The 21653-nt window shown below is 41.1% G+C and overlaps 1 protein-coding gene across 6 annotated transcripts in view; it reads left to right on the top strand.

Annotated features, from left to right (window-relative positions):
- ldah (lipid droplet associated hydrolase) overlaps positions 1-21653 on the top strand; it is a 272745-nt gene that overhangs the window by 132257 nt on the left and 118835 nt on the right. For 5 of the 6 annotated variants that reach the window (XM_087977362.1, XM_087977379.1, XM_087977369.1 and 2 more), the window contains exon 3: positions 1208-1342. The exons of the other annotated variant lie outside the window; for it this stretch is intronic. In XM_087977362.1, the coding sequence (XP_087833488.1) occupies positions 1208-1342 (135 nt within the window). The remainder of the gene's footprint in view (positions 1-1207; positions 1343-21653) is intronic. 6 annotated transcript variants of the gene reach the window in all.

The following is a 21653-nucleotide window of genomic DNA, read 5'->3' as shown; positions in this document are numbered from 1 at the left end:
CTTCTCCCTCAAACTGCAGGGTGAATCCTATCATATCACTGCCCTCTAGAGCTTACACTCCCTAATCAAGTCTGCCTCATTGCACATCCCCAAATCCAGAACTGTCTGTTCCCTGGTGGGCTCTACCACAAAGAAACCATCTTGTAGACATTCCACAAATTCCTTTTCTTGGAATCCACTGCCAACCTGATTTTCCCAATCCGCCTGCATATTGAAGTCCCCCATGGTTATTGTAATAGTGCCTTTCTTATGTGACTTTTCTATCTCCTGATTTATTTTCTTCCCCATATCCTGACAACTGCTAGGAAGCCTGGGTACATTACTCCCATTAGGATTTTTGTTTTGCTCTACCTCAACTCTACCTGCACAAGTTCTACACGTTTCAACCCAGTATTGTTTTTCCGATTGATTTAATTTCATTTCTTACTAACAAAACAGTCGTTCACCTGCTTTTGACAGGACTCACCTTGGATATTTACTTCCCAGCCCCAATCCCCTTCCAGCCATGTCTTTCTCAAATCCACTTCATTGAGTTTCTGTTCTTAGCAGTGAGGCTGGCGAAAGTCAAATAAAAGATGAAGATTGAATTAAAAGGAACGATCCATTGGATGCAGAACAATAATGGTTTCATCTTTGGGATGTAAATTTGAATTGAGTGTGGACTGATGCGATATCTCTTCTCTTCACTAATTAATCCAGCCTAATATTCAGCAACTTTCATTTACTGATCTCACAAATGTGTTATCTTAGCTCCTGGGTCCATCAATGACTTGATTTTTAAATTTGCATTTTTGTTGTCAAACCGTTAAAGTAATTGAGACGGATAAATCAACTCCCCTCATTTTTACCCCCTCGTTTGTCTTCATAAAGAATTGAAATGCTGCTAACCTCACGCTAAATTATGCGTATCATTTGTTAAGTTTTTTGAGTTTGAAATTGTATCTATTTGACATTTATTTATTTTAGACTTTTGTCTTCAATTGTATTGGATAATACTCAAAATAAATAAATGGATGTTTATCTCTACATTAGAGATAATAGAGTTTGCTCTTTTGTTTCCAAGAAATTTAATCTTTTACAGGTTAAGTAATCAACAATTTCTTCCTCTGCTGTATTTTCTTTATTCTGAAGCTGAATCTGTAGCTTATTTTCTTCCACTTTTTATTGTTTTTCTAAAAGATCCATTGTCTTTTATGTATTTTCACAGGGAACCCAGGGATAGTCTGTTTCTATAAACCGTTTATGCGGATCTTATACAAGATTCTCAACCAGAGGTATCCCATTTGGGCTATAAGCCATGCAGGCCACTGTGTTCCCCCTGAAGACATGGAGATGATGGAAGGTACTGTCCTTGGTCTGAGGTCTACAAAATAACATTGTCTTTCTCTCATGTTTATACCTAACTGCAGAGCTTCTGAAATTTCTGCAGATTTGTTTTTTTTTGTTGAAAATGTCACTATCTGTGCTGTATTTCTTAAATTGTAAAGTAAGAATTATATGTATGGTATAGTAATCTGGTGTAAAAATGTCTGTTGACTCCTCAATACGTTCTGAAGGTCAAGTAGCATGATCTGTGAAAGGCGACCACACATATGAACTTTGCAATATATTAATTTGGAAATAGTTACCTTCTCCCTCACCTTCATCCACTTATCACTTTGTCAGCTACCTTTCCCCAAACCCATCCCCTCCCACTTATCTCTCAGCCCCGACCCACGAGCCTCATGAAGGACTTATGCCCAAAACGTCAATTCTCCTGCTCCTCGGATACTGCCTGACTTGCTGTGCTTCTCCAGCACTGATCTCCAGCATCTGCAGTCCTCACTTTCTCCTAGTAGTTAAGCAATTTTTTTTTCAATTTTCCTAGGATTTAATCTGTTGGAGTTTTGTTCAGAACAGCGCATTGGGCATCATATCCAACCTGTTCACTGAGACAGCCCAGTCTGCATGAAGTGGAGAAATATACAGAATGTTTGCTGAGTAAAACCGGAAAGAACTGCAGATGCTGTAAATCAGAATCAAAAATGGAAACTGCTGGAAAAGCTCAGCAGGTCTGGGAGCATCCGTGGAGAGAAATCAGAGTTAATGTTTAAAGTCAAGTGAGCCTTCCTCAGAGCTTTTGTTGAGACTGGAAGGGTGCGTGTTTTGGCTGTAATTTGAAGTGAGTGTTTCTTGAAGTCCGTGATTGTGGGTTAGCAGTTAATTTATATAAAATGGAACAGATTGAAGAGAACATTTTCTGTGCAGTGGCATATCCTTCAGTATTTTCGCCTGGCGCCTTAGACACTATATAAATGAAGGGTTATAAAAGTTGATGTTTTGATGTAGCAAGCGAAACATCTTCATTTAGAAAAGACCAGAAATTTACCAGGTGTGCTTCTTAAAAACGAGATATACTAAATTGAGAGGTACAAGCTGGTGCCTTGTTTCATTCTGTAATGCATCAAACTCCAATGAAGGGTTCTGCTATTAAGAAGTTTGTTACTACTGATGCTTAAACCTTTGACTTGTAGAGGTGTGACCCTGAATACACCTTCTTGCAATATTTTGTTTAAACTATGCATTGCAGATAAAGCTGTTGAACTACAGTGTGATGAATGAGCAGTATCTCCACATGGTTTTCATCCAGAAGCAATACATTTTCATTTCAGGGTGTCTCCACACACTACTGTGTATACTCCAAAACTACAGTGTAATGTGCTTAGGGCATTTTTATAGCATATTTTGTGAAAAAATACCTTGCCTAAACCTCTTCTAGATTAAGAATAATTATGCACAGATGTATAAGGCATATGCAGGGCAGTCATTGCTAAACGAGCTGGATGTAGTGCTGCAGTTCAGTGTAAGGAGAGAAGGAACGGGCTGAGTTAATATATGAAACACATGTTCAGCAATAAAGCTGGCAAATACAAACAGTGAACCATTTATTACCTTTTTCATGTGGCACATTACTCAAGAGAAAAGAAAATGTGGTAGCTGAGGAACAAATGGCCTAGAATGATTTAAATGAGGTCAACTTGGGAAGGTTGAGAGGATGATCTGCAAGATGAGCCTTAACCCCATTAGTAGTAGGGCAAACACATAGAGGCAGTGTAATCAAAGTCAGTGAATAACATACAACAGTGCTATCATAGTTATTGCCAGATTTACTGGTTGCCATAAACAGTGATTCAATATGATCCTATTATTCACTTAAGATGTTGCAAGTGTGCTTTACTTTTGATACTGCAATTTGAAGACGTCACGAACAAAAAATATTTTGGGCTGGTGCCAAAAGCACCTTAACTTAAAACTTGGATTGTGCTTGAGAAGGGGCAATACATCCTGCGCCCACTGGCTGAGGCTATTGTCCTGCTCATCTCAGACTGCTTTGCTGGCCTCCATTTTAGATGGGATGTGTGGCCCCGGAGGTATTGTACTGGCCCCAAGGGATCAGTACAATCGGTGGTCTTGAACAACAGTCCAAGGAGCTGGGTGAGTTCAGGGGGTAGGAGAGAGCATAGGTGGCCGTCAATAGCTTGGAACATTAACATAGAGCAAAGAGTTGCACACCTGCATATTTTGGCTCTACAATAAGCAAAATAAAAGGTGTTCAACTTAATTTTTATATCAGTCTTCAAGGCTGGCGACCAGTGGAGTGCCACAAGGATTGGTGCTGGTCCACTACTTTTCATCATTTACATAAATGATTTGGGTGTGAGCACAAGAGGTATAGTTAGTAAGTTTGCAGATGACACCAAAATTGGAGGTATCGTGGACAGCGAAGCAGGTTAATCTCAGATTACAACAGGATCTTGATCAGATGGGCCAGTGGGCTGAGCAGTGCAGATGGATTTTAATTTAGATAAATGCGAGATGCTGCATTTTAGGAAAGCAAATCTTCGCAGGGCTGAAACATTTAATGTTCGGTCCTAGGGAGTGTTTCTGAACAAAGAGACCTTAGAGTGCAGGTTTATGTCTCCTTGAAAGTAGAGTCACAGACAGATAGGATAGTGAAGAAGGCATTTGGTTTGCTTTCCTTTATCAGTCAGGATATTGAGTACAAGAGTTGGAAGGTCATGTTGCGGCTGTGCAGGACATTGGTTAGGACATTTTTGGAATATTGCATACAATTCTGGTTTCCTTCCTATCAGAGAATGTTGTGAAACTTGAAAGGGTTCAGAAAAGATTTACAAAGATGTTGCCATGTTTGGTGGTTTTGAACAATAGGGAGAGGCTGAATAGGCTGGGGCTGTTTTCCCTGGAGCATGGGAGGCTGAGGGATACCTTTAAAGAGGTTTATAAAATCATGAGGGGCATGGATAGGATAAATAGACAAAGTCTTTTCCCTGGGGTAGGGGAGTCCAGAACTAGAGGGCATAGATTTAGGGTGAAAGGGGAAAGATATAAAAGAGACTTAAGGGCCAACTTTTTCATGCAGAGAGTCGTGCATGTATGAAATGAGCTGCCAGAGGAAAGTGGTGGAGGCTAGTAAAGTTGCAACATTTAAAATTTATCTGGATGGGCATATGAATAGGAAGGGTTTGGAGGGATATGGGCTGGGTGCTGGCAAGTGGGACTAGGTTAGGTTGGCATATTTGGTTGGCATGGACGAGTTGGACCGAAGAGTCTATTTCCATGCTGTACATCTCTATGGCCACAAATCTGACTGCAGAGCACCGTCCCAGAGCAATTGGCTGTAGTATATATGACTTCCAAAGCACAGTTGGCTGGACCACTGGATTACTATTCAGAATGACGTCAACATTGTAGGTTCAATTCCTGCACTGGTTGAAAGTCCTTCCTTCTCAACCTTTCCCCCACCTGAAATATGGTGACCCTCAGGTTAAATGAGAGAGAAGCCCTTTGATCCTCTGGGACCATAACAACATTACCATGGAGGGGGGCACAGTGGTTCAGTGGTCAGCACCGCTGCCTCACAGCACCAGGGTCCCAGGTTCAATTCCAGCCTTGGGTGACTGTTTGTGTGGAGTTTGCACATTCTCCCCGTGTCTGCGTGGGTTTCCTCCGGGTGCTCTGGTTACCTCCCACAGTCCAAAGATGTGCAGGTCAGGTGAATTGGCCATGCTAAATTGCCCATAGTGTTAGGTGCATTAGTTGGAGGGAAATGGGTCTGGGTGGATTACTCTTCAGAGGGTCGGTGTGAACTGGTTGAGCCGAAGGGCCTGTTTCCACACTGTAGGGAATCTAATCTGATCTAATCATAATTCATTATTATAATATGTCTCATATAATTTATCCTTACCAGTTCTTTTTTGTCTGTAAATCATGTCGATAAAATTAGTGACATGCAATATAATTTCTTCAACAGCACCTTCCAAGCAATGATCTTTACCACCTTAGGAAACAGGGAGAGCAGACTCACTTTAAGCCACACATCATCGTTACCCAGAGCTGTTTCTTTGTTTTCCATTGCCTTTCCATAAGCTTGGGCACGCAATCTCCCAAAGTTTCAGGTGTGCTCAAGTCACATAGACAGCAGCAACTCAAGAAGGCAGCTCACCACTATCTTCTCAAGCATTGCTAGAGCTACACATGAAGGTCTGCTCTTGCCAGTGACGCTAATGTCCGTTGAATGAATAAAGAAAAAAGTAAAACTCCATAATGGTCACCATTAAACTGCTGGATTATTGTAAGAAACCATCTGATCTCCAAATGTTCATTAGAGAAAAAAAATTGGCTATTCATATCTGGCATCATCTATAAATGTCGGCAATGTTGTGGTTAGTTCTCATTTGCCCTCTGAAAATGTCCTAGCAAACTACTTCACTGCATCCAAAAAGGCAACTCACCAATATCTTCTCAAGAATAATTACAGGTAGGCAGTAAATACTGGCCTTCGCAGGGATGTCTAAAATCTTGTGAATGAGTGAAAAGAAAGAACTCATTAAGCTGCAATTCATTGAAATCTCTGTTCCTCAATTCCTGTCACACACGGGTCCAAACTTCACCTTGTATGCCACTTCCTGGTGAATTTTACTGACTATACATTCCCTAACTATTTGAATGCAAAATCATCATTTGTGTGCACAAATCCTAGCAACCTCTTGCAGTCCTCTATGGTAAAACATATTCTTTGTTCCCTAGCATCTTGTATTCTGTATTTTATGGACAGGATCAGTCCATATTGTACTAATTTAGGATTTACCTTAAAGTTAGCCTGAAATGCCAGCTGCGTGCAAATCCACAGAGCTGCTACGGAACCGGAATGGACTATCCTGTCATATTTGACATCGAGCAGTTATACATTTGAAGTTTGATCCAAAATGACAGCTCTTCAGTAAACCAATTTATCTATTCACCTTTTCTTTGGAAATTATTGGGAGGAGAGAATGTATTCAACCTATAATTTGTTTTTGAATTGTATGTTTTCTTGCCGTACTGTAATTCAATAGCGTAATTGGCATCAACATATTGAAGAGAAAAGATTGAATGCAAAAATGTTCTTGCATTTCTCTAAGCAAGATCATAACGTCAAGAATGTATCAAATAAATCATAATATCTGAAGTGAACCAGACTGAAGTGAAAAAGATGTTTCTTTAAAATGTTAAGCAAAATCAGTGTACTTAAGATCAGCTTTGATGAAGAGTCATCTCAACTTGAAACGTTAGCTTGCTCTCTCTCCATGTATGCTGCCTGACCCACTGTGATTTCCAGCAATTTTTATTTTCAGTGCTTAAGATAATAGTTGGCTGTACAAAAAGTATTATATGGTGTAGATTTATATTTTAATTTGTGCCTTTTTGAGGTATTTTACATGTCATATTAATAACATATATGGAGATGGCTCTAATAAGGATAAATGTCCCTGAATTTGACCATGCTACGCAGAGAGGCTTAAGCCATATCTACAGCACACCAAATTGTTCAAGGTACCCTCTCTGATATTTAAAAGCACACACACCAGAACTCCATCCACCCTTATTGTTCTGGTGGTTCAGGTGGTAACAAGACTCTCTTCCTGTGCACCATGAACCTCTTCAACTCCTGAAAATTAGGCACCTCTGAGATAACACTTCATTGTAAGAAATCTGCCTTGCCGTAGCCCTGAAAACACAGAAGAGTCCATGAGCAGAACCAGTAGAAACAGATTGACCTCAATCTGTAGACCTAAATTTTAAAATTAAGATGAGGGACAGAATGGTAATAAGCAATGACACAGGATATCTCCTGAAAATCTTCAACTATGAATTGATTAAATATTCAGTAAAGGACAGTTCAATTAATACGGACTTGTTCTGAAACGGAAATTGCTCTGAACCACGTACACAGTGATGTAACGACTGCAGAGAGGCCAGTATCCCATCACCAAGTTATCCTTTACTTACATATGCACAGTACACTGCCTATGGCCAGCCATCTCAGAGTCAGTCCCTGAACTGAGGAGATGCTAAATCTCCTAGTTATATTTTTTCTTTTTCTTTTTTTTCAGGCAATTTTGAAATCAGTCCTCACTTAAAAAAAAGGAATACCAGTTAACAAACTGGCTATATAATTCAGCCAGTTCAGGAATCAGGTTTCCTCCAAAAACAAACAGAAACCAGCAGCAGCAGTAATACATTGACTATGGCCCAGCCAGCACAGAGTCAGTCTCCTGGTTACATCTGTCAGCCAGGGCTTTCCTAATTGGTCCAGGTTAACAACCCCAATCAAGGATCTCGTGGTCAGCAGGATTCAGCTGGTTCCAATCACTACAAGTGATAAGTACAGTTATGAATGCTTCCTATGATTAATATTTAGAGAAAAATCATGAGCTATTTCTGAAAGTATTTACAATTTCTTGGAAGAACTCTATATAAATCCATTTATTGTGTCACTGTTGTAACAACGTTTGACCAGGAAATAGTATAGTAAATAAGTTTTTTAACTTATTTAAAATGTCGGACATCTATCAGTGTTTTAAAACAAGTGTTTGAGAAGGATCTTTAAGAGTTTACATCAATTAATAAGAGGTTGATTTTAATTTTAAATATTAGTCCACGTGATGTGGCAACCCTTGACCTAAACGCAATATCCGCCAGAAGGAAGTTAAAAACAATGCTAGAAAGGAGAGCTACAAATGGATGAACTAGAAGGGAAAGGCAATCAGTGCACATACGCAGGTACAAAGTGAAAAAGGTGCAAAACGAGGTGCAAAATATTGTTGTGAGGAGAAAAATAAATCACTTTCAGGAGAGGCTGGCAGAAAGGGAGATACTAATTCTTGAAGAGACCATGCAAATTGACTAAAGGGATCTGAAGCCTCTGGCAAGATGCAAGTTTAAAATAATGGGGGTTATAGATAGAATTAACGGTGATTCTCTTTTCCCTACCATGGGGATTTCAAGACTAGGGGGCACATTTTTAATGTGAGAGGAGAGACATAAGGAGCAAATTTTTTACACAGCGGGTGGTTCGTATGTGGATTGACCCTACTGGGGAATTGGTGGATGTGGGTACAAATACAGCATTTAAAAAGCATTTGGATAAGTACTGTACGTGATTAGGAAAGGTTTGGAGGGATATGGACTAGGAGGAGGCAGGTGGGGCGAGTTTAGTCTGGGATTATGTTTGGCATGGACTGGTTGGACCAAAGGGTTTGTTTCTGTGCTCTATGACTGTGTGTGTGAAAGTCTTTGGGGTATATTTGATTGCTTAGTTGGAAAGGAACTCAAGAAAGCAATACCATTGTCATGACTTGAAAGATAGTTAGCTTATAGAATTGTGCTTTTCCAATGATAGTCATATTCATGAAACTCCATGGAAAAGACCTCATCAGATAGGACTCCCAGCTGTCCCTGCGTATATAAAAAGCATCATGCCGTGAAATAATGCAGCCATTAAGTAATGCTGTACTTGCTGAAGGGGAATGTTTGTCATTGTATTTCATCAACAATTTAAAGAGGAATTAATCTTTTCATTTGCCAGCTAATTCATGGTTAATATACATTGTTGCGGATTTGTGTTGCAGTAAAAGTTACCAAGAGTAAAATATCAAGCAAAAGCAAAATACTGCTGGTGCTATAAACCTGAAACAAAAACAAATTGCTGAAGAAACTCAACAGTGGCATCATCTGTGGAGAGAAAAACACATAGGAGTTAAAACGTTAACACTGTTTCTCATTCCATGGATGCGGCCAGCATACTGAGTTACTCCAGCATTTTCTGTTTTTGTTTAAGAGTCAAATGTTATGATTAATTCTTCTTTCATGGTGGGGGGGTGGGGGGGTTGTGCATGATCTGTAAATTTGGTTATTTTGATATACAGTCCTGTGACGATCATAATGCTATGCACAGCAACTAGCAGAATTATTTTGTCAATATTTTTCAGCAACTGACTTTGTTGAATGATAATTGGAGCAAGAATCCCATTTTAACCTATCAGTTGTTTGACTGTTGCCCTTTGATCCAGCTGACAACTTTGAAGCTGTGTGGTGACCATATTGATTGTGTGTGTTATTGAAATAGGCCCGTGAAATTGAGGGTTGAAGTATCTTTGGACAGCATAATATCTGCTTCAGTGGAGAAAAACGTGACATTTGTTTGCAACCTGCAGGTGGTTTCACTATTTGATGTTCATTTCATGCTCTGATGTGGATTGTCGGTAGTATAGTGTGTCTAGACAAGCCAAATGCTGTACTTGATAATATGGCTAGGAATTATCATAAGATCACAGAAATATGTACAAAATGCTCTTGTGATTATTAACAGTGTGCCTTAGGCAGGGCTTAAACACAAGTAAGTGTGTGGCTGGGGAAGAACTTCTTTTTTTCTTGAGGTATGTATTATCCACTTTTTTGATCAAAATAATTTTCAAGATTGGAGTTAACCCTATCAGCGAGATGCTGTGGCTGGAGTTCCAGTGAAGTCAGGCTGTTCTTTCGTGCAATTTGAGCACATTCAAATGCAAGTTGCATCCAGATGCAAGTCAACTTTCTGCAATCTTTTTGCACCAGTTTAAAACAAATGCCAAAAAATTATTCCACACAAAACCTGCCAAACTCCCAAGTCAATTTAATCACCAGTGCAAATTGTGTCTGTTAGTGAGCTTTGGGGGCAGAAGGTGGTAAAATTAAGGTATTTTTAAATGCTCAAATATACTTGACTATCAAGGACACTTAAGGAATTTTTGTTAAAAAGCCTTTCTTTTTTTTTTCAAATTACTCAGAAACTGACCACCGTTGTAGCTATTAAACATTCTGTTTAGCTTTAAAATATATCTTTTCTTATTAAAATCAAACAATCATAGCTGATGGACTAATAACTAATTAAAATGCACTTTTTTATGGTAGGTAAAAACAACGACAGCAGATGCTGGAAACCAGATTCTGGATCGGTGGTGCTGGAAGAGCACAGCAGTTCAGGCAGCATCCGAGGAGCTTCGAAATCGACGTTTCGGGCAAAAGCCCTTCATCAGGAATAAAGGCAGTGAGCCTGAAGCGTGGAGAGATAAGCTGGTGGGGGTGGGGAGAAAGTAGCATAGAGTACAATGGGTGAGTGGGGGAGGGGATGAAGGTGATAGGTCAGGGAGGAGAGGGTGGAGTGGATAGGTGGAAAAGGAGATAGGCAGGTAGGACAAGTCCGGACAAGTCATGGGGACAGTGCTGAGCTGGAAGTTTGGAACTAGGGTGAGGTGGGGGAAGGGAAAATGAGGAAGCTGTTGAAGTCCACATTGATGCCCTGGGATTGAAGTGTTCCGAGGCGGAAGATGAGGCGTTCTTCCTCCAGGCGTCTGGTGGTGAGGGAGCGGCGGTGAAGGAGGCCCAGGACCTCCATGTCCTCGGCAGAGTGGGAGGGGGAGTTGAAATGTTGGGCCACGGGGTGGTGTGGTTGATTGGTGCGGGTGTCCCGGAGATGTTCCCTAAAGCGCTCTGCTAGGAGGTGCCCAGTCTCCTCAATTTAGAGGAGACTGCAGGTGTGGGGTCTGTTTGGAGGTGCCGGAAATGTCGGCGGATGATTTGGTTTATGCGAAGGTTGGTAGGGTCGAAGGTGAGCAGCAACGGCGTTTTGTCCTTGTTACGGTTGGAGGGGTGGGGTCTGAGGGCGGAGGTGCGGGATGTAGACGAGATGCGTTGGGGGGCATCTTGAACCACGTGGGAAGGGAAATTGCCACCCCTCCAACCGTAACAAGGACAGAACGACCCTGGTGCTCACCTAAACCAAATCATCCGCCGACATTTCCGGCACCTCCAAACAGACCCCACACCTGCGCCCACACCTCCTCCCTCACCTCAATCCAAGGCCCTAAAGGAGCTTTCCACATCCATCAAAGGTTTACTTGCACTTCCACTAATGTCATTTATTGTATCCGTTGCTCCCGATGCGGTCTCCTCTACATTGGGGAGACTGGGCGCCTCCTAGCAGAGCGCTTTAGGGAACATCTCCGGGACACCCGCACCAATCAACCACACCACCCCGTGGCCCAACATTTCAACTCCCCCTCCCACTCTGCCGAGGACATGGAGGTCCTGGGCCTCCTTCACCGCCGCTCCCTCACCACCAGACGCCTGGAGGAAGAACGCCTCATCTTCCGCCTCGGAACACTTCAATCCCAGGGCATCAATGTGGACTTCAACAGCTTCCTCATTTTCCCTTCCCCCACCTCACCCTAGTTCCAAACTTCCAGCTCAGCACTGTCCCCATGACTTGTCCGGACTTGTCCTACCTGCCTATCTCCTTTTCCACCTATCCACTCCACCCTCTCCTCCCTGACCTATCACCTTCATCCCCTCCCCCACTCACCCATTGTACTCTATGCTACTTTCTCCCCACCCCTACCCTCCTCTAGCTTATCTCTCCATGCTTCAGGCTCACTGCCTTTATTCCTGATGAAGGGCTTTTGCCCGAAACGTCGATTTCACTGCTCCTTGGATGCTGCGTGAATTGCTGTGCTCTTCCAGCACCACTAATCCAGAATCTGGTTTCCAGCATCTGCAGTCATTGTTCTTACCTTGTATGGAAACAGGCCCTACAGCCAAACAGGTCCACATCGACCCTCCAAAGAGTCACCCACCAAGACTCATTTCCCTACATTTTACTGCTGACAAATGCACCTAATGCTATGGGCAATTTAGCATGGCCAATTCACCTAAACTGCACGTCTTTGGCTTGTGGGAGGAAACCCACGCTGACATGGGGAGAATATGCAAATTCCACACAGTTAGTTGCCCGAGGGAATCGAACCTGGGTCCCTGGCGCTGTGAGGCAGCAGTGCTATCCACTGAGCCACCATGCTGCCCATTTCCAGGGGTATTAAGTAGTCTGCAAAAATTGCCACTCCTGTATATCTCAAAAGTGCATTTAGTGCTTTATAAAGAAAATTTTAAAAGATTACCCAATTATTTTTTCAAATGAAAATTTTTAATTTTTGTTGATTTGCAAATGTGTTTGAGTGTGAACTTCAGCAAAAAAACAAATCTTAAAACAAGTGTAATTTTGAGCACAATGTGAACCGATATTACTGATTCCAACCAAAGCAGAAATACTTGACCAGTATGTGAACAAATATCTACAATACAAATTGAATTTGCAGCAGCTGACATTCTACTGCTACTAACATATTTGTAATGTGCTGAGCTCCATCTAAATCTAGCCTTTCAATCAGATACATTAGTAGAGTTTGAGAAGGATGTTGCCAGAAATGGTGAACTTTTGGGGAAGTTGTGTATTCTGGGGTCATTTTCTATGTAACAGAGAACAGAGGAGAGATGGAAATAAGGTGGATAAAATTGAAGGACTAGGTAGAGTCACTTGGAAGGAGATATTTTCCTAACCATGGGGCATAGATCTAAAGATGGACGAGACGGGAGAGGAAGAGAAGTCTTTCATCCAGAAGGTGGGATGTTTCGGGAAACTCACTGTCTAATTCTGGTGAAAGGCAGAAAGCCTCATCACATTGATGATAATACTTGGATATGCACTTGCATTGTCACTACTTCGTAGAATTATGGACAAAAGTGGGATTAGCCTGGACAACACAACTCTCAGTCCCAAACAGTGACCTTTCTCACCCTCTTCCAATGAGTAGAAGAAATAAATGTTTGAAAACATGTACCAACAGATTTAAGAACAACTTCTTCCCCGCTGTTAACAGATTTTTAAACGGACCTTTGATATATTAGAGTTGATCTTTCCCTGCACTTGCTCTGTCACTGTAACACTATATTCTGCATTCTGTTCTATCACCCTGATGTACTTATGTATGGTATGATTTGTCTAAGGAGCATGCAAATCAATACTTTTCACTGTATCTTGATACATATGACAATAATAAATCAAATCAAATCAAATCATTACTCCTGATGACACTGCTGGAGTAATAAGAGCTTCCGACCATTTGACTGGTCAGCTGGTCTCTGAGATGAGACACGAGATGCAATTTTAATTTGTTAAACACGGTTTCCCTTTCATAAAGGCATGTTGACTCTATTTGATCATGTCATGATTTTCTCTGTATCCTGTCATAACCTTGTTAATAATGAGTTGAAACAGTTTCTCAGGGAAGCTAACCCAGCTATAATTTCCTGTTTTTTCTTTAATTTCCCTCCTCTTCAGTGCAGACATTACGTTGGCTATTTCCATTCAATTTAACCATTTCATAATATAAGAGATGTTAAAATATTTAACCAATTAATTTACTATTTTTTTAAACTTCTTTTAAGCACCTATATACAGGCCAGCTGATCCTGGGGATTTGTCACTCTTTAGGTTTCTTAGTTTTCCCAGCATCTCCTTCTTATTCACCTCATAATTTTAAAGCATCCAAGCATGGATCTTTTTCAAAGTCTTTTGCAGTGAGATGGGCACAAAATATCTGTGCAACACCTCCTCTACAATTGCATGCACATTCTGAAGTGCATTCTCAAAACAGAGCAAAAATGCTATCAAAAAATCTGTGTTGCTCTCCTTATTTGGCCTGCATTCCTGAATTCATACAGATCTGTTGTTTTCCGGGAGCTCTTCAAACTTAGGGAGACCAAATATTTTCTACTCTTTGAATGGGACTAAGCACAGTCAATGATTAACTATAGAAGGAAGGATATTGTATGTATAGTTGAAAATCAATAAAACAGTACTAGCCCAGTTTCTCATTTGGATTGATCCAAAGCACGGTGTGTGGCATTTCATTGGAATCCATGTGGCAAGAGTTGGGTGGGGATATTTGTTGAGGAAGGAGACCTGCTGTGAAATCAAGTTTTTGTTGATACCTGATCATACATGAGAAGGGAAATAGAAGGCAATGAAAATGAATGAGTTAAAACGAATAAGCATATATCGCATCAGCGAGAAGATTTAAAAGTTTCTCAACATGAACATGTATGGATGGGAAATTGCAAGATCAGCAAAATATGCTGGAAATCCAAACCAAAATGGAAAATGCTAGAAATGCTTTGCAGATCAGGTAGTATCTGTACAGAAGAATTCATGTTTCAGTGTTGATAATCTTTTGTCAGAATTGCATTTTAAAAAGTTCAGACATTGGATATTGATATTGTGATTATCTCCATTTGTACTTGAGAAGATGATGGTGAGTTGCCTTCTTGAACATGGCAGTCCATGTGCTGTACATAGACCCACAACACTGTTAGAAAGGGAATTTCAGTGAATAGACCAAGAGACAATGAAGAGATGCTGATATAGTTCCAAGGCATGGTATGCGACTTGCAGTGAGAGATGCAGATAGTGAACAGGCTTTGGGAAATTATTAGTTGAGCTCCTTGTCACATAATTCCTAACGACTGAGAGAAAGTGAGGACCGCAGATGCTGGACAGTCAGAATCAAAAAGGGTAGCGCTGGAAAAGCACAACAAGTCAGGCAGCATCCGAGGAGCAGGAGAGTCAATGTTTCAGGCATAAGCCCTTCATCAGGAATGAGGTGGGGACGGAAGGGGTCTGAGAGGTAAATAGGAAGATGGCAGTGGGGCTGGGGGTATGTGGATGATTAGTTGGGAAGGCGATAGGTGGCCCACTTCAGCTCCCACTCTACCAACGAAATGCAAGTCCTGCGCCTCCTTCACCACCAACTCCAAGCCACCCAATGACTCAAGGAAGAACTCTATATCTTCTGCCTTGGGACCCTTCGATCACACAGTATCAACGTCAACATCACTAATTTCCTCATCTCCCCTCCCCCATCTTATCCCAGATCCAACCCTCCAACTCGGCACTGTCCTACCTATCTTCCTTCCCACATATCCACTCCACCCTCCTCATCGACCTATCACCATCACCCCCACCTGCATCTACCTATCTCCTTCCTAGCTACCTTCCCATCACCCCCACCGTCCTAATTCTCTTAGCCTCATTCCCTCTCCATATTCGTGATGAAGGGCTTATGCCCGAAAGTTCGACACTCCTGCTCCTCAGATGCTGCTTGATCTGCTGTGCTTTTCCAACACCACACTTTACAACATAATTCCGAACCTCTGATCTATTCTTCTAGCCACAGTATTTATATGACTGGTCGAGTTCAATTTCAGTAATTCCCCAAAATGTTGATTGTGGAGGATTGAGCAATGGTCACAGCATTAAATTTCAAGGGGAGCTGGTTAGAATCTCTATTATTGGATCTCCCTTGCTCTTATTCAGATAAGGCCATGGGATCCTTTACATCCACCCAAGTGTGTCGATGATGTCTCTTTTTAACATCTCACCTGAAACAGGGCATCTCCAACAGTACAGCACTCCTTCAGTACTGCAGTAGACCGTTCACACAGACCTGTGCTGAAATGGTGACCAAGGCTGTTATGATTGACTTCAGACACCATAGATTAAGACAGGAGTAACTTAACTAGGGTTTCAGCTCCTGATCATTGTGAGTGGCAATTGTTGTATGTGAATAGATTGAGTCAAAATGTGAAGCTTTACCCCCACCATGACAAAGTAATGACAGAGATTCACTGTCATGACTCACTGGTAAGGGTGCTTGTTTTGCTGAGGTGCTGGAGGGTAACAGAGAAACTCCAGTCAAGCAATGGAGTCAGTGTTACTTGAAATAAGAAAATTGGTCAAGAAAACAAAATGGTATTATTTTCTTAGTTACAATTTTATGAATAATAACTTGCACGATTGTCATTAAAATTGCAAACATATATTAACTTGCATATCGTTTTCAGAATTCCTCCTTCCCCCACCCCCCTGCCTATCCATCTTGCAGACTAAATGCAATTTCCCTCCAGATTTCGGAAATATGGAGGTGTAAAACTAATTCCTGAAAGAATTTTCCGCAATTGTTTTCAGTTACACCATAAGTCCCAAATAAAATAATGGTTATGCAAATGAAAAGTGAATAATTGAAGCATTTGATATAGTTCACACCTATGTTGCTGACAAGGTGCGTCTGTTAGATTGATTAGTTTTCTGTTAACATGTTTTATTTACATAATGTTTGCCTTGCACAGTTTTCACTGTAACTTACTTTGCTAGCTCCTTATTGACATGTGAATTCAATAAGTCTTTTGGAATACGTGCCTGATACTTTATCATGTGATTGAATTTGTATACACTCTGATAGATGTTTTAGAAAAGTATTTTAACATGAGCAACTATGAACAAATATTAACAAGCAGGGGACAGCTGATGAATTTATTTTTTATTGTAGAAAATTGTGTCTTCCCAGCTCCATGCTTTTGATTATAATAAAGTAAATGTTTGGAGGGGGGAAAATGAGTCAGGAGGAATGATGTGCACTTGCCAATGTAAATATGGACTTTAAAAAGGTGTGCAGTTAAATGCAGAAGGTCCACTGATTCAACCCATGTGATAAAGAGTGTTGAATGAAACCAAGTGGCACTTTCACATTGGAAACTCTAGAATGTTAATAGCCTGGAGTACCAGCTGATTAACACAGTATGTATAAATTCTCTTGTTATTCTTTTGCAACTGCGATGGCGGGTGGAGGTCTAAATTGGGTCAGGAGGAGGAGGGATGTGCAGCTGGAACAAAAAAAAATGCCACTTTCCCGTTTTAATGAATCAAATTATGGTTATTATTAGTACATCTACTCCAGTAATAAATTAACGTTCTTAGTGACACTTGGAATGTTAAGAGGTGTTAATGACAGAGGTGAAAAGACATCTGTTGATTGAGCTATATTTTTCCTGCCTGTAGGTTTTCTCGGGTAAAAGAGCATTACTGTGTGACCAAATGTCTGAAACATTGTCAACTTTTTAAGTCCTTTTCATTGACTTTAATCAAAGTTCTAAGACTGAACAAATGACTTATTTAACAATATTTTTGTTGAGGTTTAAAGAATTGTGCTGCAGTGCTTATGATTAGTTTTGCCACCTTTAATGTTATTCCACTTAGGAATGCAACACATTTTCACTTTTTCAAATCGATCATGAGGCATAGTTTCTGCCTCTTGCTCTCTACAATAGGCTTAACTATACTGGCATTACACTTTTTTCTAAAATTCCCACAATGCTGTGATATGCTTAATGTTAAATTAGAACTATTTGTATCATAGTTTTAAAAAAATGATTACCTTGAAGGAAGTTCGATACTTAATTTTCTCTGTTTGGAAAGTGCAAATCACAATCGCAATTACTTTCTTTGCTTTTTGTACATCACTCTTTTTGCTGAAGTGTTCGGAGGGACTTTTAGTCCAGAGATTGCCCAGTTTATTTATAGAGGGAAGAGGTTAGATGAGGTGAAGGGATGGAGATTGTTGGTGGAATCATTGTTTTCTAAATTCAAATAGTTTCAAATAGTCATTGATAACCAGAACTCCATTTTTTTTATCAACGTGTATTATTTTTCCAAATTTCTTAGCAAACAGAGCTCATGATTGATTTTAAAACGGGAAAAGTTGTCGCTGAATCATTAATGAGTAGAAAAACGATCTGTATCATTTCACAACACGCTCTCTAACAGCAGTCCCTGGTGTGCCAGGCCCTGCATTATGCCATTGTTGATGAAGCAGCTTTGAAATGGGAGCAATTTTGGTCAACATGGCACAGTATCTCACTCATCTTCCACGATGGAGCAGAAAAAAGTGGGAGAGACTTTCATTTGAAACTACTTTGCCATGTGTATGGGGTCTAATTTTAATTAGTCACTCAACTACTGCTTCTTGACTTCATGGTACATTTTGTCAGAATTGTTTATTTGCAGCTTTAGGAAATATGTACGTTCTCTAAGACTCTGATGGAGCTTCTGCTGCTTTCTGGTTATCGCGACATAATCATGTGAACAATCATCACATTAGATTTTTTTCATAGATTACTTACAGTGTGGAAACAGGCCCTTCAGCCCAACAATGTGCAGGTCAGGTGAATTGGCCGTGCTAAATTGCCCATAGTGTTAGGTAAGGGGTAAATGTAGGGGTATGGGTGGATTACGCTTCGGCGGGTCAGTGTGGACTTGTTGGGCCGAAGGGCATGTTTCCACACTGTAATGTAATCTAATCTAAACAAGTACACACCGACCCGCCGAAGCGCAACCCACCTAGACCCATTCCCCTACATTTTACCCCATCACCTAACACTACGGGCAATTTAGCATGGCCAATTTTTGGACTGTGGGAGGAAACCGGAGCACCCGGAGGAAACCCACGCAGACATAGGGAGAATTTGCAAACTCCACACAGACAGTTGCCTGAGGTGGGAATTGAACCCAGGTCTCTGGTGCTGTGAGGCAGCAGTGCTAACCACTGTGCCACCGTGCTGTACATCTTTATACATTGTTATCAGAGTGTGGAAGCAGGCCATTCAGCCCATCGAGTCCATATCAACCCTCTGAAGAGCATCCCATCCACATCCACCCACTAGCCTATCCAAATATATCCATGGTTAATCCACCTAGCCTGCACATCGCTGGACATTGTGGACAATTTAGCATGGCCAATCCACCTAACCTGAACGTCTTCAGAATGTGGGAGGAAACCCTTGCAGACATGGGGGGCCAGTGTGCAAACTCCACACAGACAGTCGCCTGAGGATGGATTTGAACCCAGATCTCTGACGCTGTGTGGCAGTAGTGCTAACCACTGAACCACCATGCTGCACGAAAGGACCAGCTATTGTTCTGATGTCTCATTGCTATACATCTTGCCCCAAGTCTTTATCCACCTTATGGACCAAAGTCTGATACTTTACAGGGTAAGTCTTTGTGGGGGTTTGACCAATCTCCCTGGTCTGGTTCTAGTCCCATTCTGCAGTCTTGGGTGCTCTGCATTCTACCCTTTATCAGTCTGAGTATTTCTTAACCGGGTGGTGGGAGAGATTGCTTGTTCTTCTGGGAAAGAGTTGCACATTTTTATAAGTTTCTTGTTCATTGATGATGACCAATGTATTCAAATTTCTTCTTTTTCCTTGAATATAATCTTATTAATTGTGTCTTTTCTCCGATCATTCCTTCTCTCTTTCAGTCTCTTATCGATACTCTCACCCTGGCCGCTGCTGTGGTAACAATTTTTGTTCTGTACTTTTGATTAACAATTCTAGCCTGGTTGTTTCTTAACTTTTCTCCTACCTTTTCACTCCGTTGTGGTCATTCTCAATGATGATTGGTAGTTGATTCTGAGGCACGATTAGAAGTCAGCCAGGAGAAAGTGAGGACTGCAGATGCTGGAGCTCAGAGTTGAGACTGTAGTGCTGGAAAAGCACAGCAGGTCAGGCAACATCTTAGGAGCAGGAGAATCGACATTTCAGGCATAAGCCCTGAGCTTATGCCCAAAATTCTCCTGCTCCTCGGATGCTGCCTGACCTGCTGTGCTTTTCCAGCACTACATTCTCGACGGTTAGAAGTCATGCAAGATTTAAGTTGTTGTCCTTTTCCAATAATGTTTTGATTGAATGAATGCTTTACCAAGCTTTTCCAGTTGTTTAAAGATATTCGGGTGAATCTGTGACATGTAAAAAATCTAATTATTGCATTTGTGCAAATTTTGTAATTCCTAAGAACTTGATGAATTCTATCAAGCATTTCAAGTCTAAGTTTGTTGGTATCGGCAAGTCATTATGATGTTTACGCTGCTCATAGTAATGATGCAGTGTAACGTTATTTGCTAAATAGTTTGCCCAGCCTTCCAGACAATTTTGTTTTTATTTGGATACATTCTTCATCATGTTGTTGTGCTTCCTAAATTTTTTGCATGCTTTATATTGTTCCATGTATGACCCTTTGAAGAGCATCTCACATGAGCTGCTGCACATTTCCTGTAACCCTGCATTTCCCATGGTTAATCCACCTAGCCTGCACATCCCTGGACATTGTGGGCAATTTAGCATGGTTAATCCACCTAACTTGCACATCTTTGGATTGTGGGAGGAAACGCACGCAGACACAGGGAGAATATGCAAACTCCACACAGACAGTCACCTGAGGCTGGAATCGAACCCGGGTCCCTGGCACTGTGAAGCAACATCGCTATCCACTGAGCCACCATGCTGCCCCAACAATTTCCACAAAAGCCTCAAAAGTAGGCATCATTGCAACGTGGGACAACAATTCCTTCTTTTACCCTTATCCCAGCAGTTCCATCCTTCTCACCTCTGGGTTGCATCTGCATGTATACTCCACAGATACTTTTAAAAATGTGGGATGCCAGCAACAGGATATGTTCGGCACTGGTAATTGGATAACCCTCTCCATCTACAGCCCCGAGTTGCCTCCTGATGGTAACGTATCGGCGATGTTCAGCTTCCTTGCTGCGTATGACAGTGCCACACATTTTCTCATGACATCGGGCCAAATGCTTAACAGTGATTAGTCAGTCCATAACCTAAAATAAAATGAGAAAGGATTTAGCAGTGAAGAATTTCATTAGGGAAAAATCAAAACCGAAAGAACTGTGGAGGCTGGTAAATCAGAGACAAAAATTGAGATTGCTGGAAAAGCTCAGCAGGTCTGGCAGCATTTGTGGAGAGAATTAGCGTTTTGGGTCGAGTGACCCTTCCTCAGAACTCCAATTACTTTTGCAGCAATCTCTGTTTCTGTCTCAGTTTCATTAAGGCAGCCAACATGGATTTTTTTTGTTCAAGGCAAATCACATTTGAACATTTAAGAGTTGTTTTGAAGATGACTGAATGGATCATGAGATGATAATAAACATGTATGTAAGTTTTGAAATGCCTCACAAGACATGTCCCACCTTTTTACAATAATTTGGTCATTTGAGTTTTATAAGTAGGAGCACTGGGTAATGTACTACTGATTTTTCTTTACAAAATAGTGGTTAAACTACGATGAAATTATGGGGCTGTTTATAAATAGGACAATAAAGCTCTTCGTAAAGCTTATCTGACCCAAGCACTTTCTGGTGCAAATAACTACTACAGTCTTGCCATATTTTGTGTTGATCCAAAAAGTTCAAAATATACATATTTAATTTTTCAAAGGGATAGATTTCTTGGCCTTTTGAGATTCTTTGCTGTCATAGACATAATAACTGTGTATATTTAGCATTCTTAGGAATGTTGACTACAGTTTACAACAAGGCATCCCAAGCCATGGATGGTGACCCACCCCCCTGGAGATCTTGGGGTTGTGAGTTCAAAGGCTGTACTGGCAGCTGCGACCCCACAGCCCAACAACTGGAGCCTTGCCCTAGCCATCACTTTTCATCATTCAATAATTCTCATACCGCCGTCCCTTCTCCATACCCCCCACCCCTATTAGATTTTCAATCTGTAGTCACATAAGGTGTGAGGCATTAAAATGGGGTCACATT

The sequence above is a fragment of the Chiloscyllium plagiosum genome, unplaced genomic scaffold (assembly GCF_037043375.1).
Source record: "Chiloscyllium plagiosum isolate Xiang-an unplaced genomic scaffold, Cpla_swu_hap1 HiC_scaffold_3, whole genome shotgun sequence".
NCBI classification, from domain to species: Eukaryota; Metazoa; Chordata; class Chondrichthyes; order Orectolobiformes; family Hemiscylliidae; genus Chiloscyllium; species Chiloscyllium plagiosum.
The sequence above is the reverse complement of the archived record's forward strand: the minus strand, read 5'-3'. Positions and strand labels throughout refer to the sequence as shown.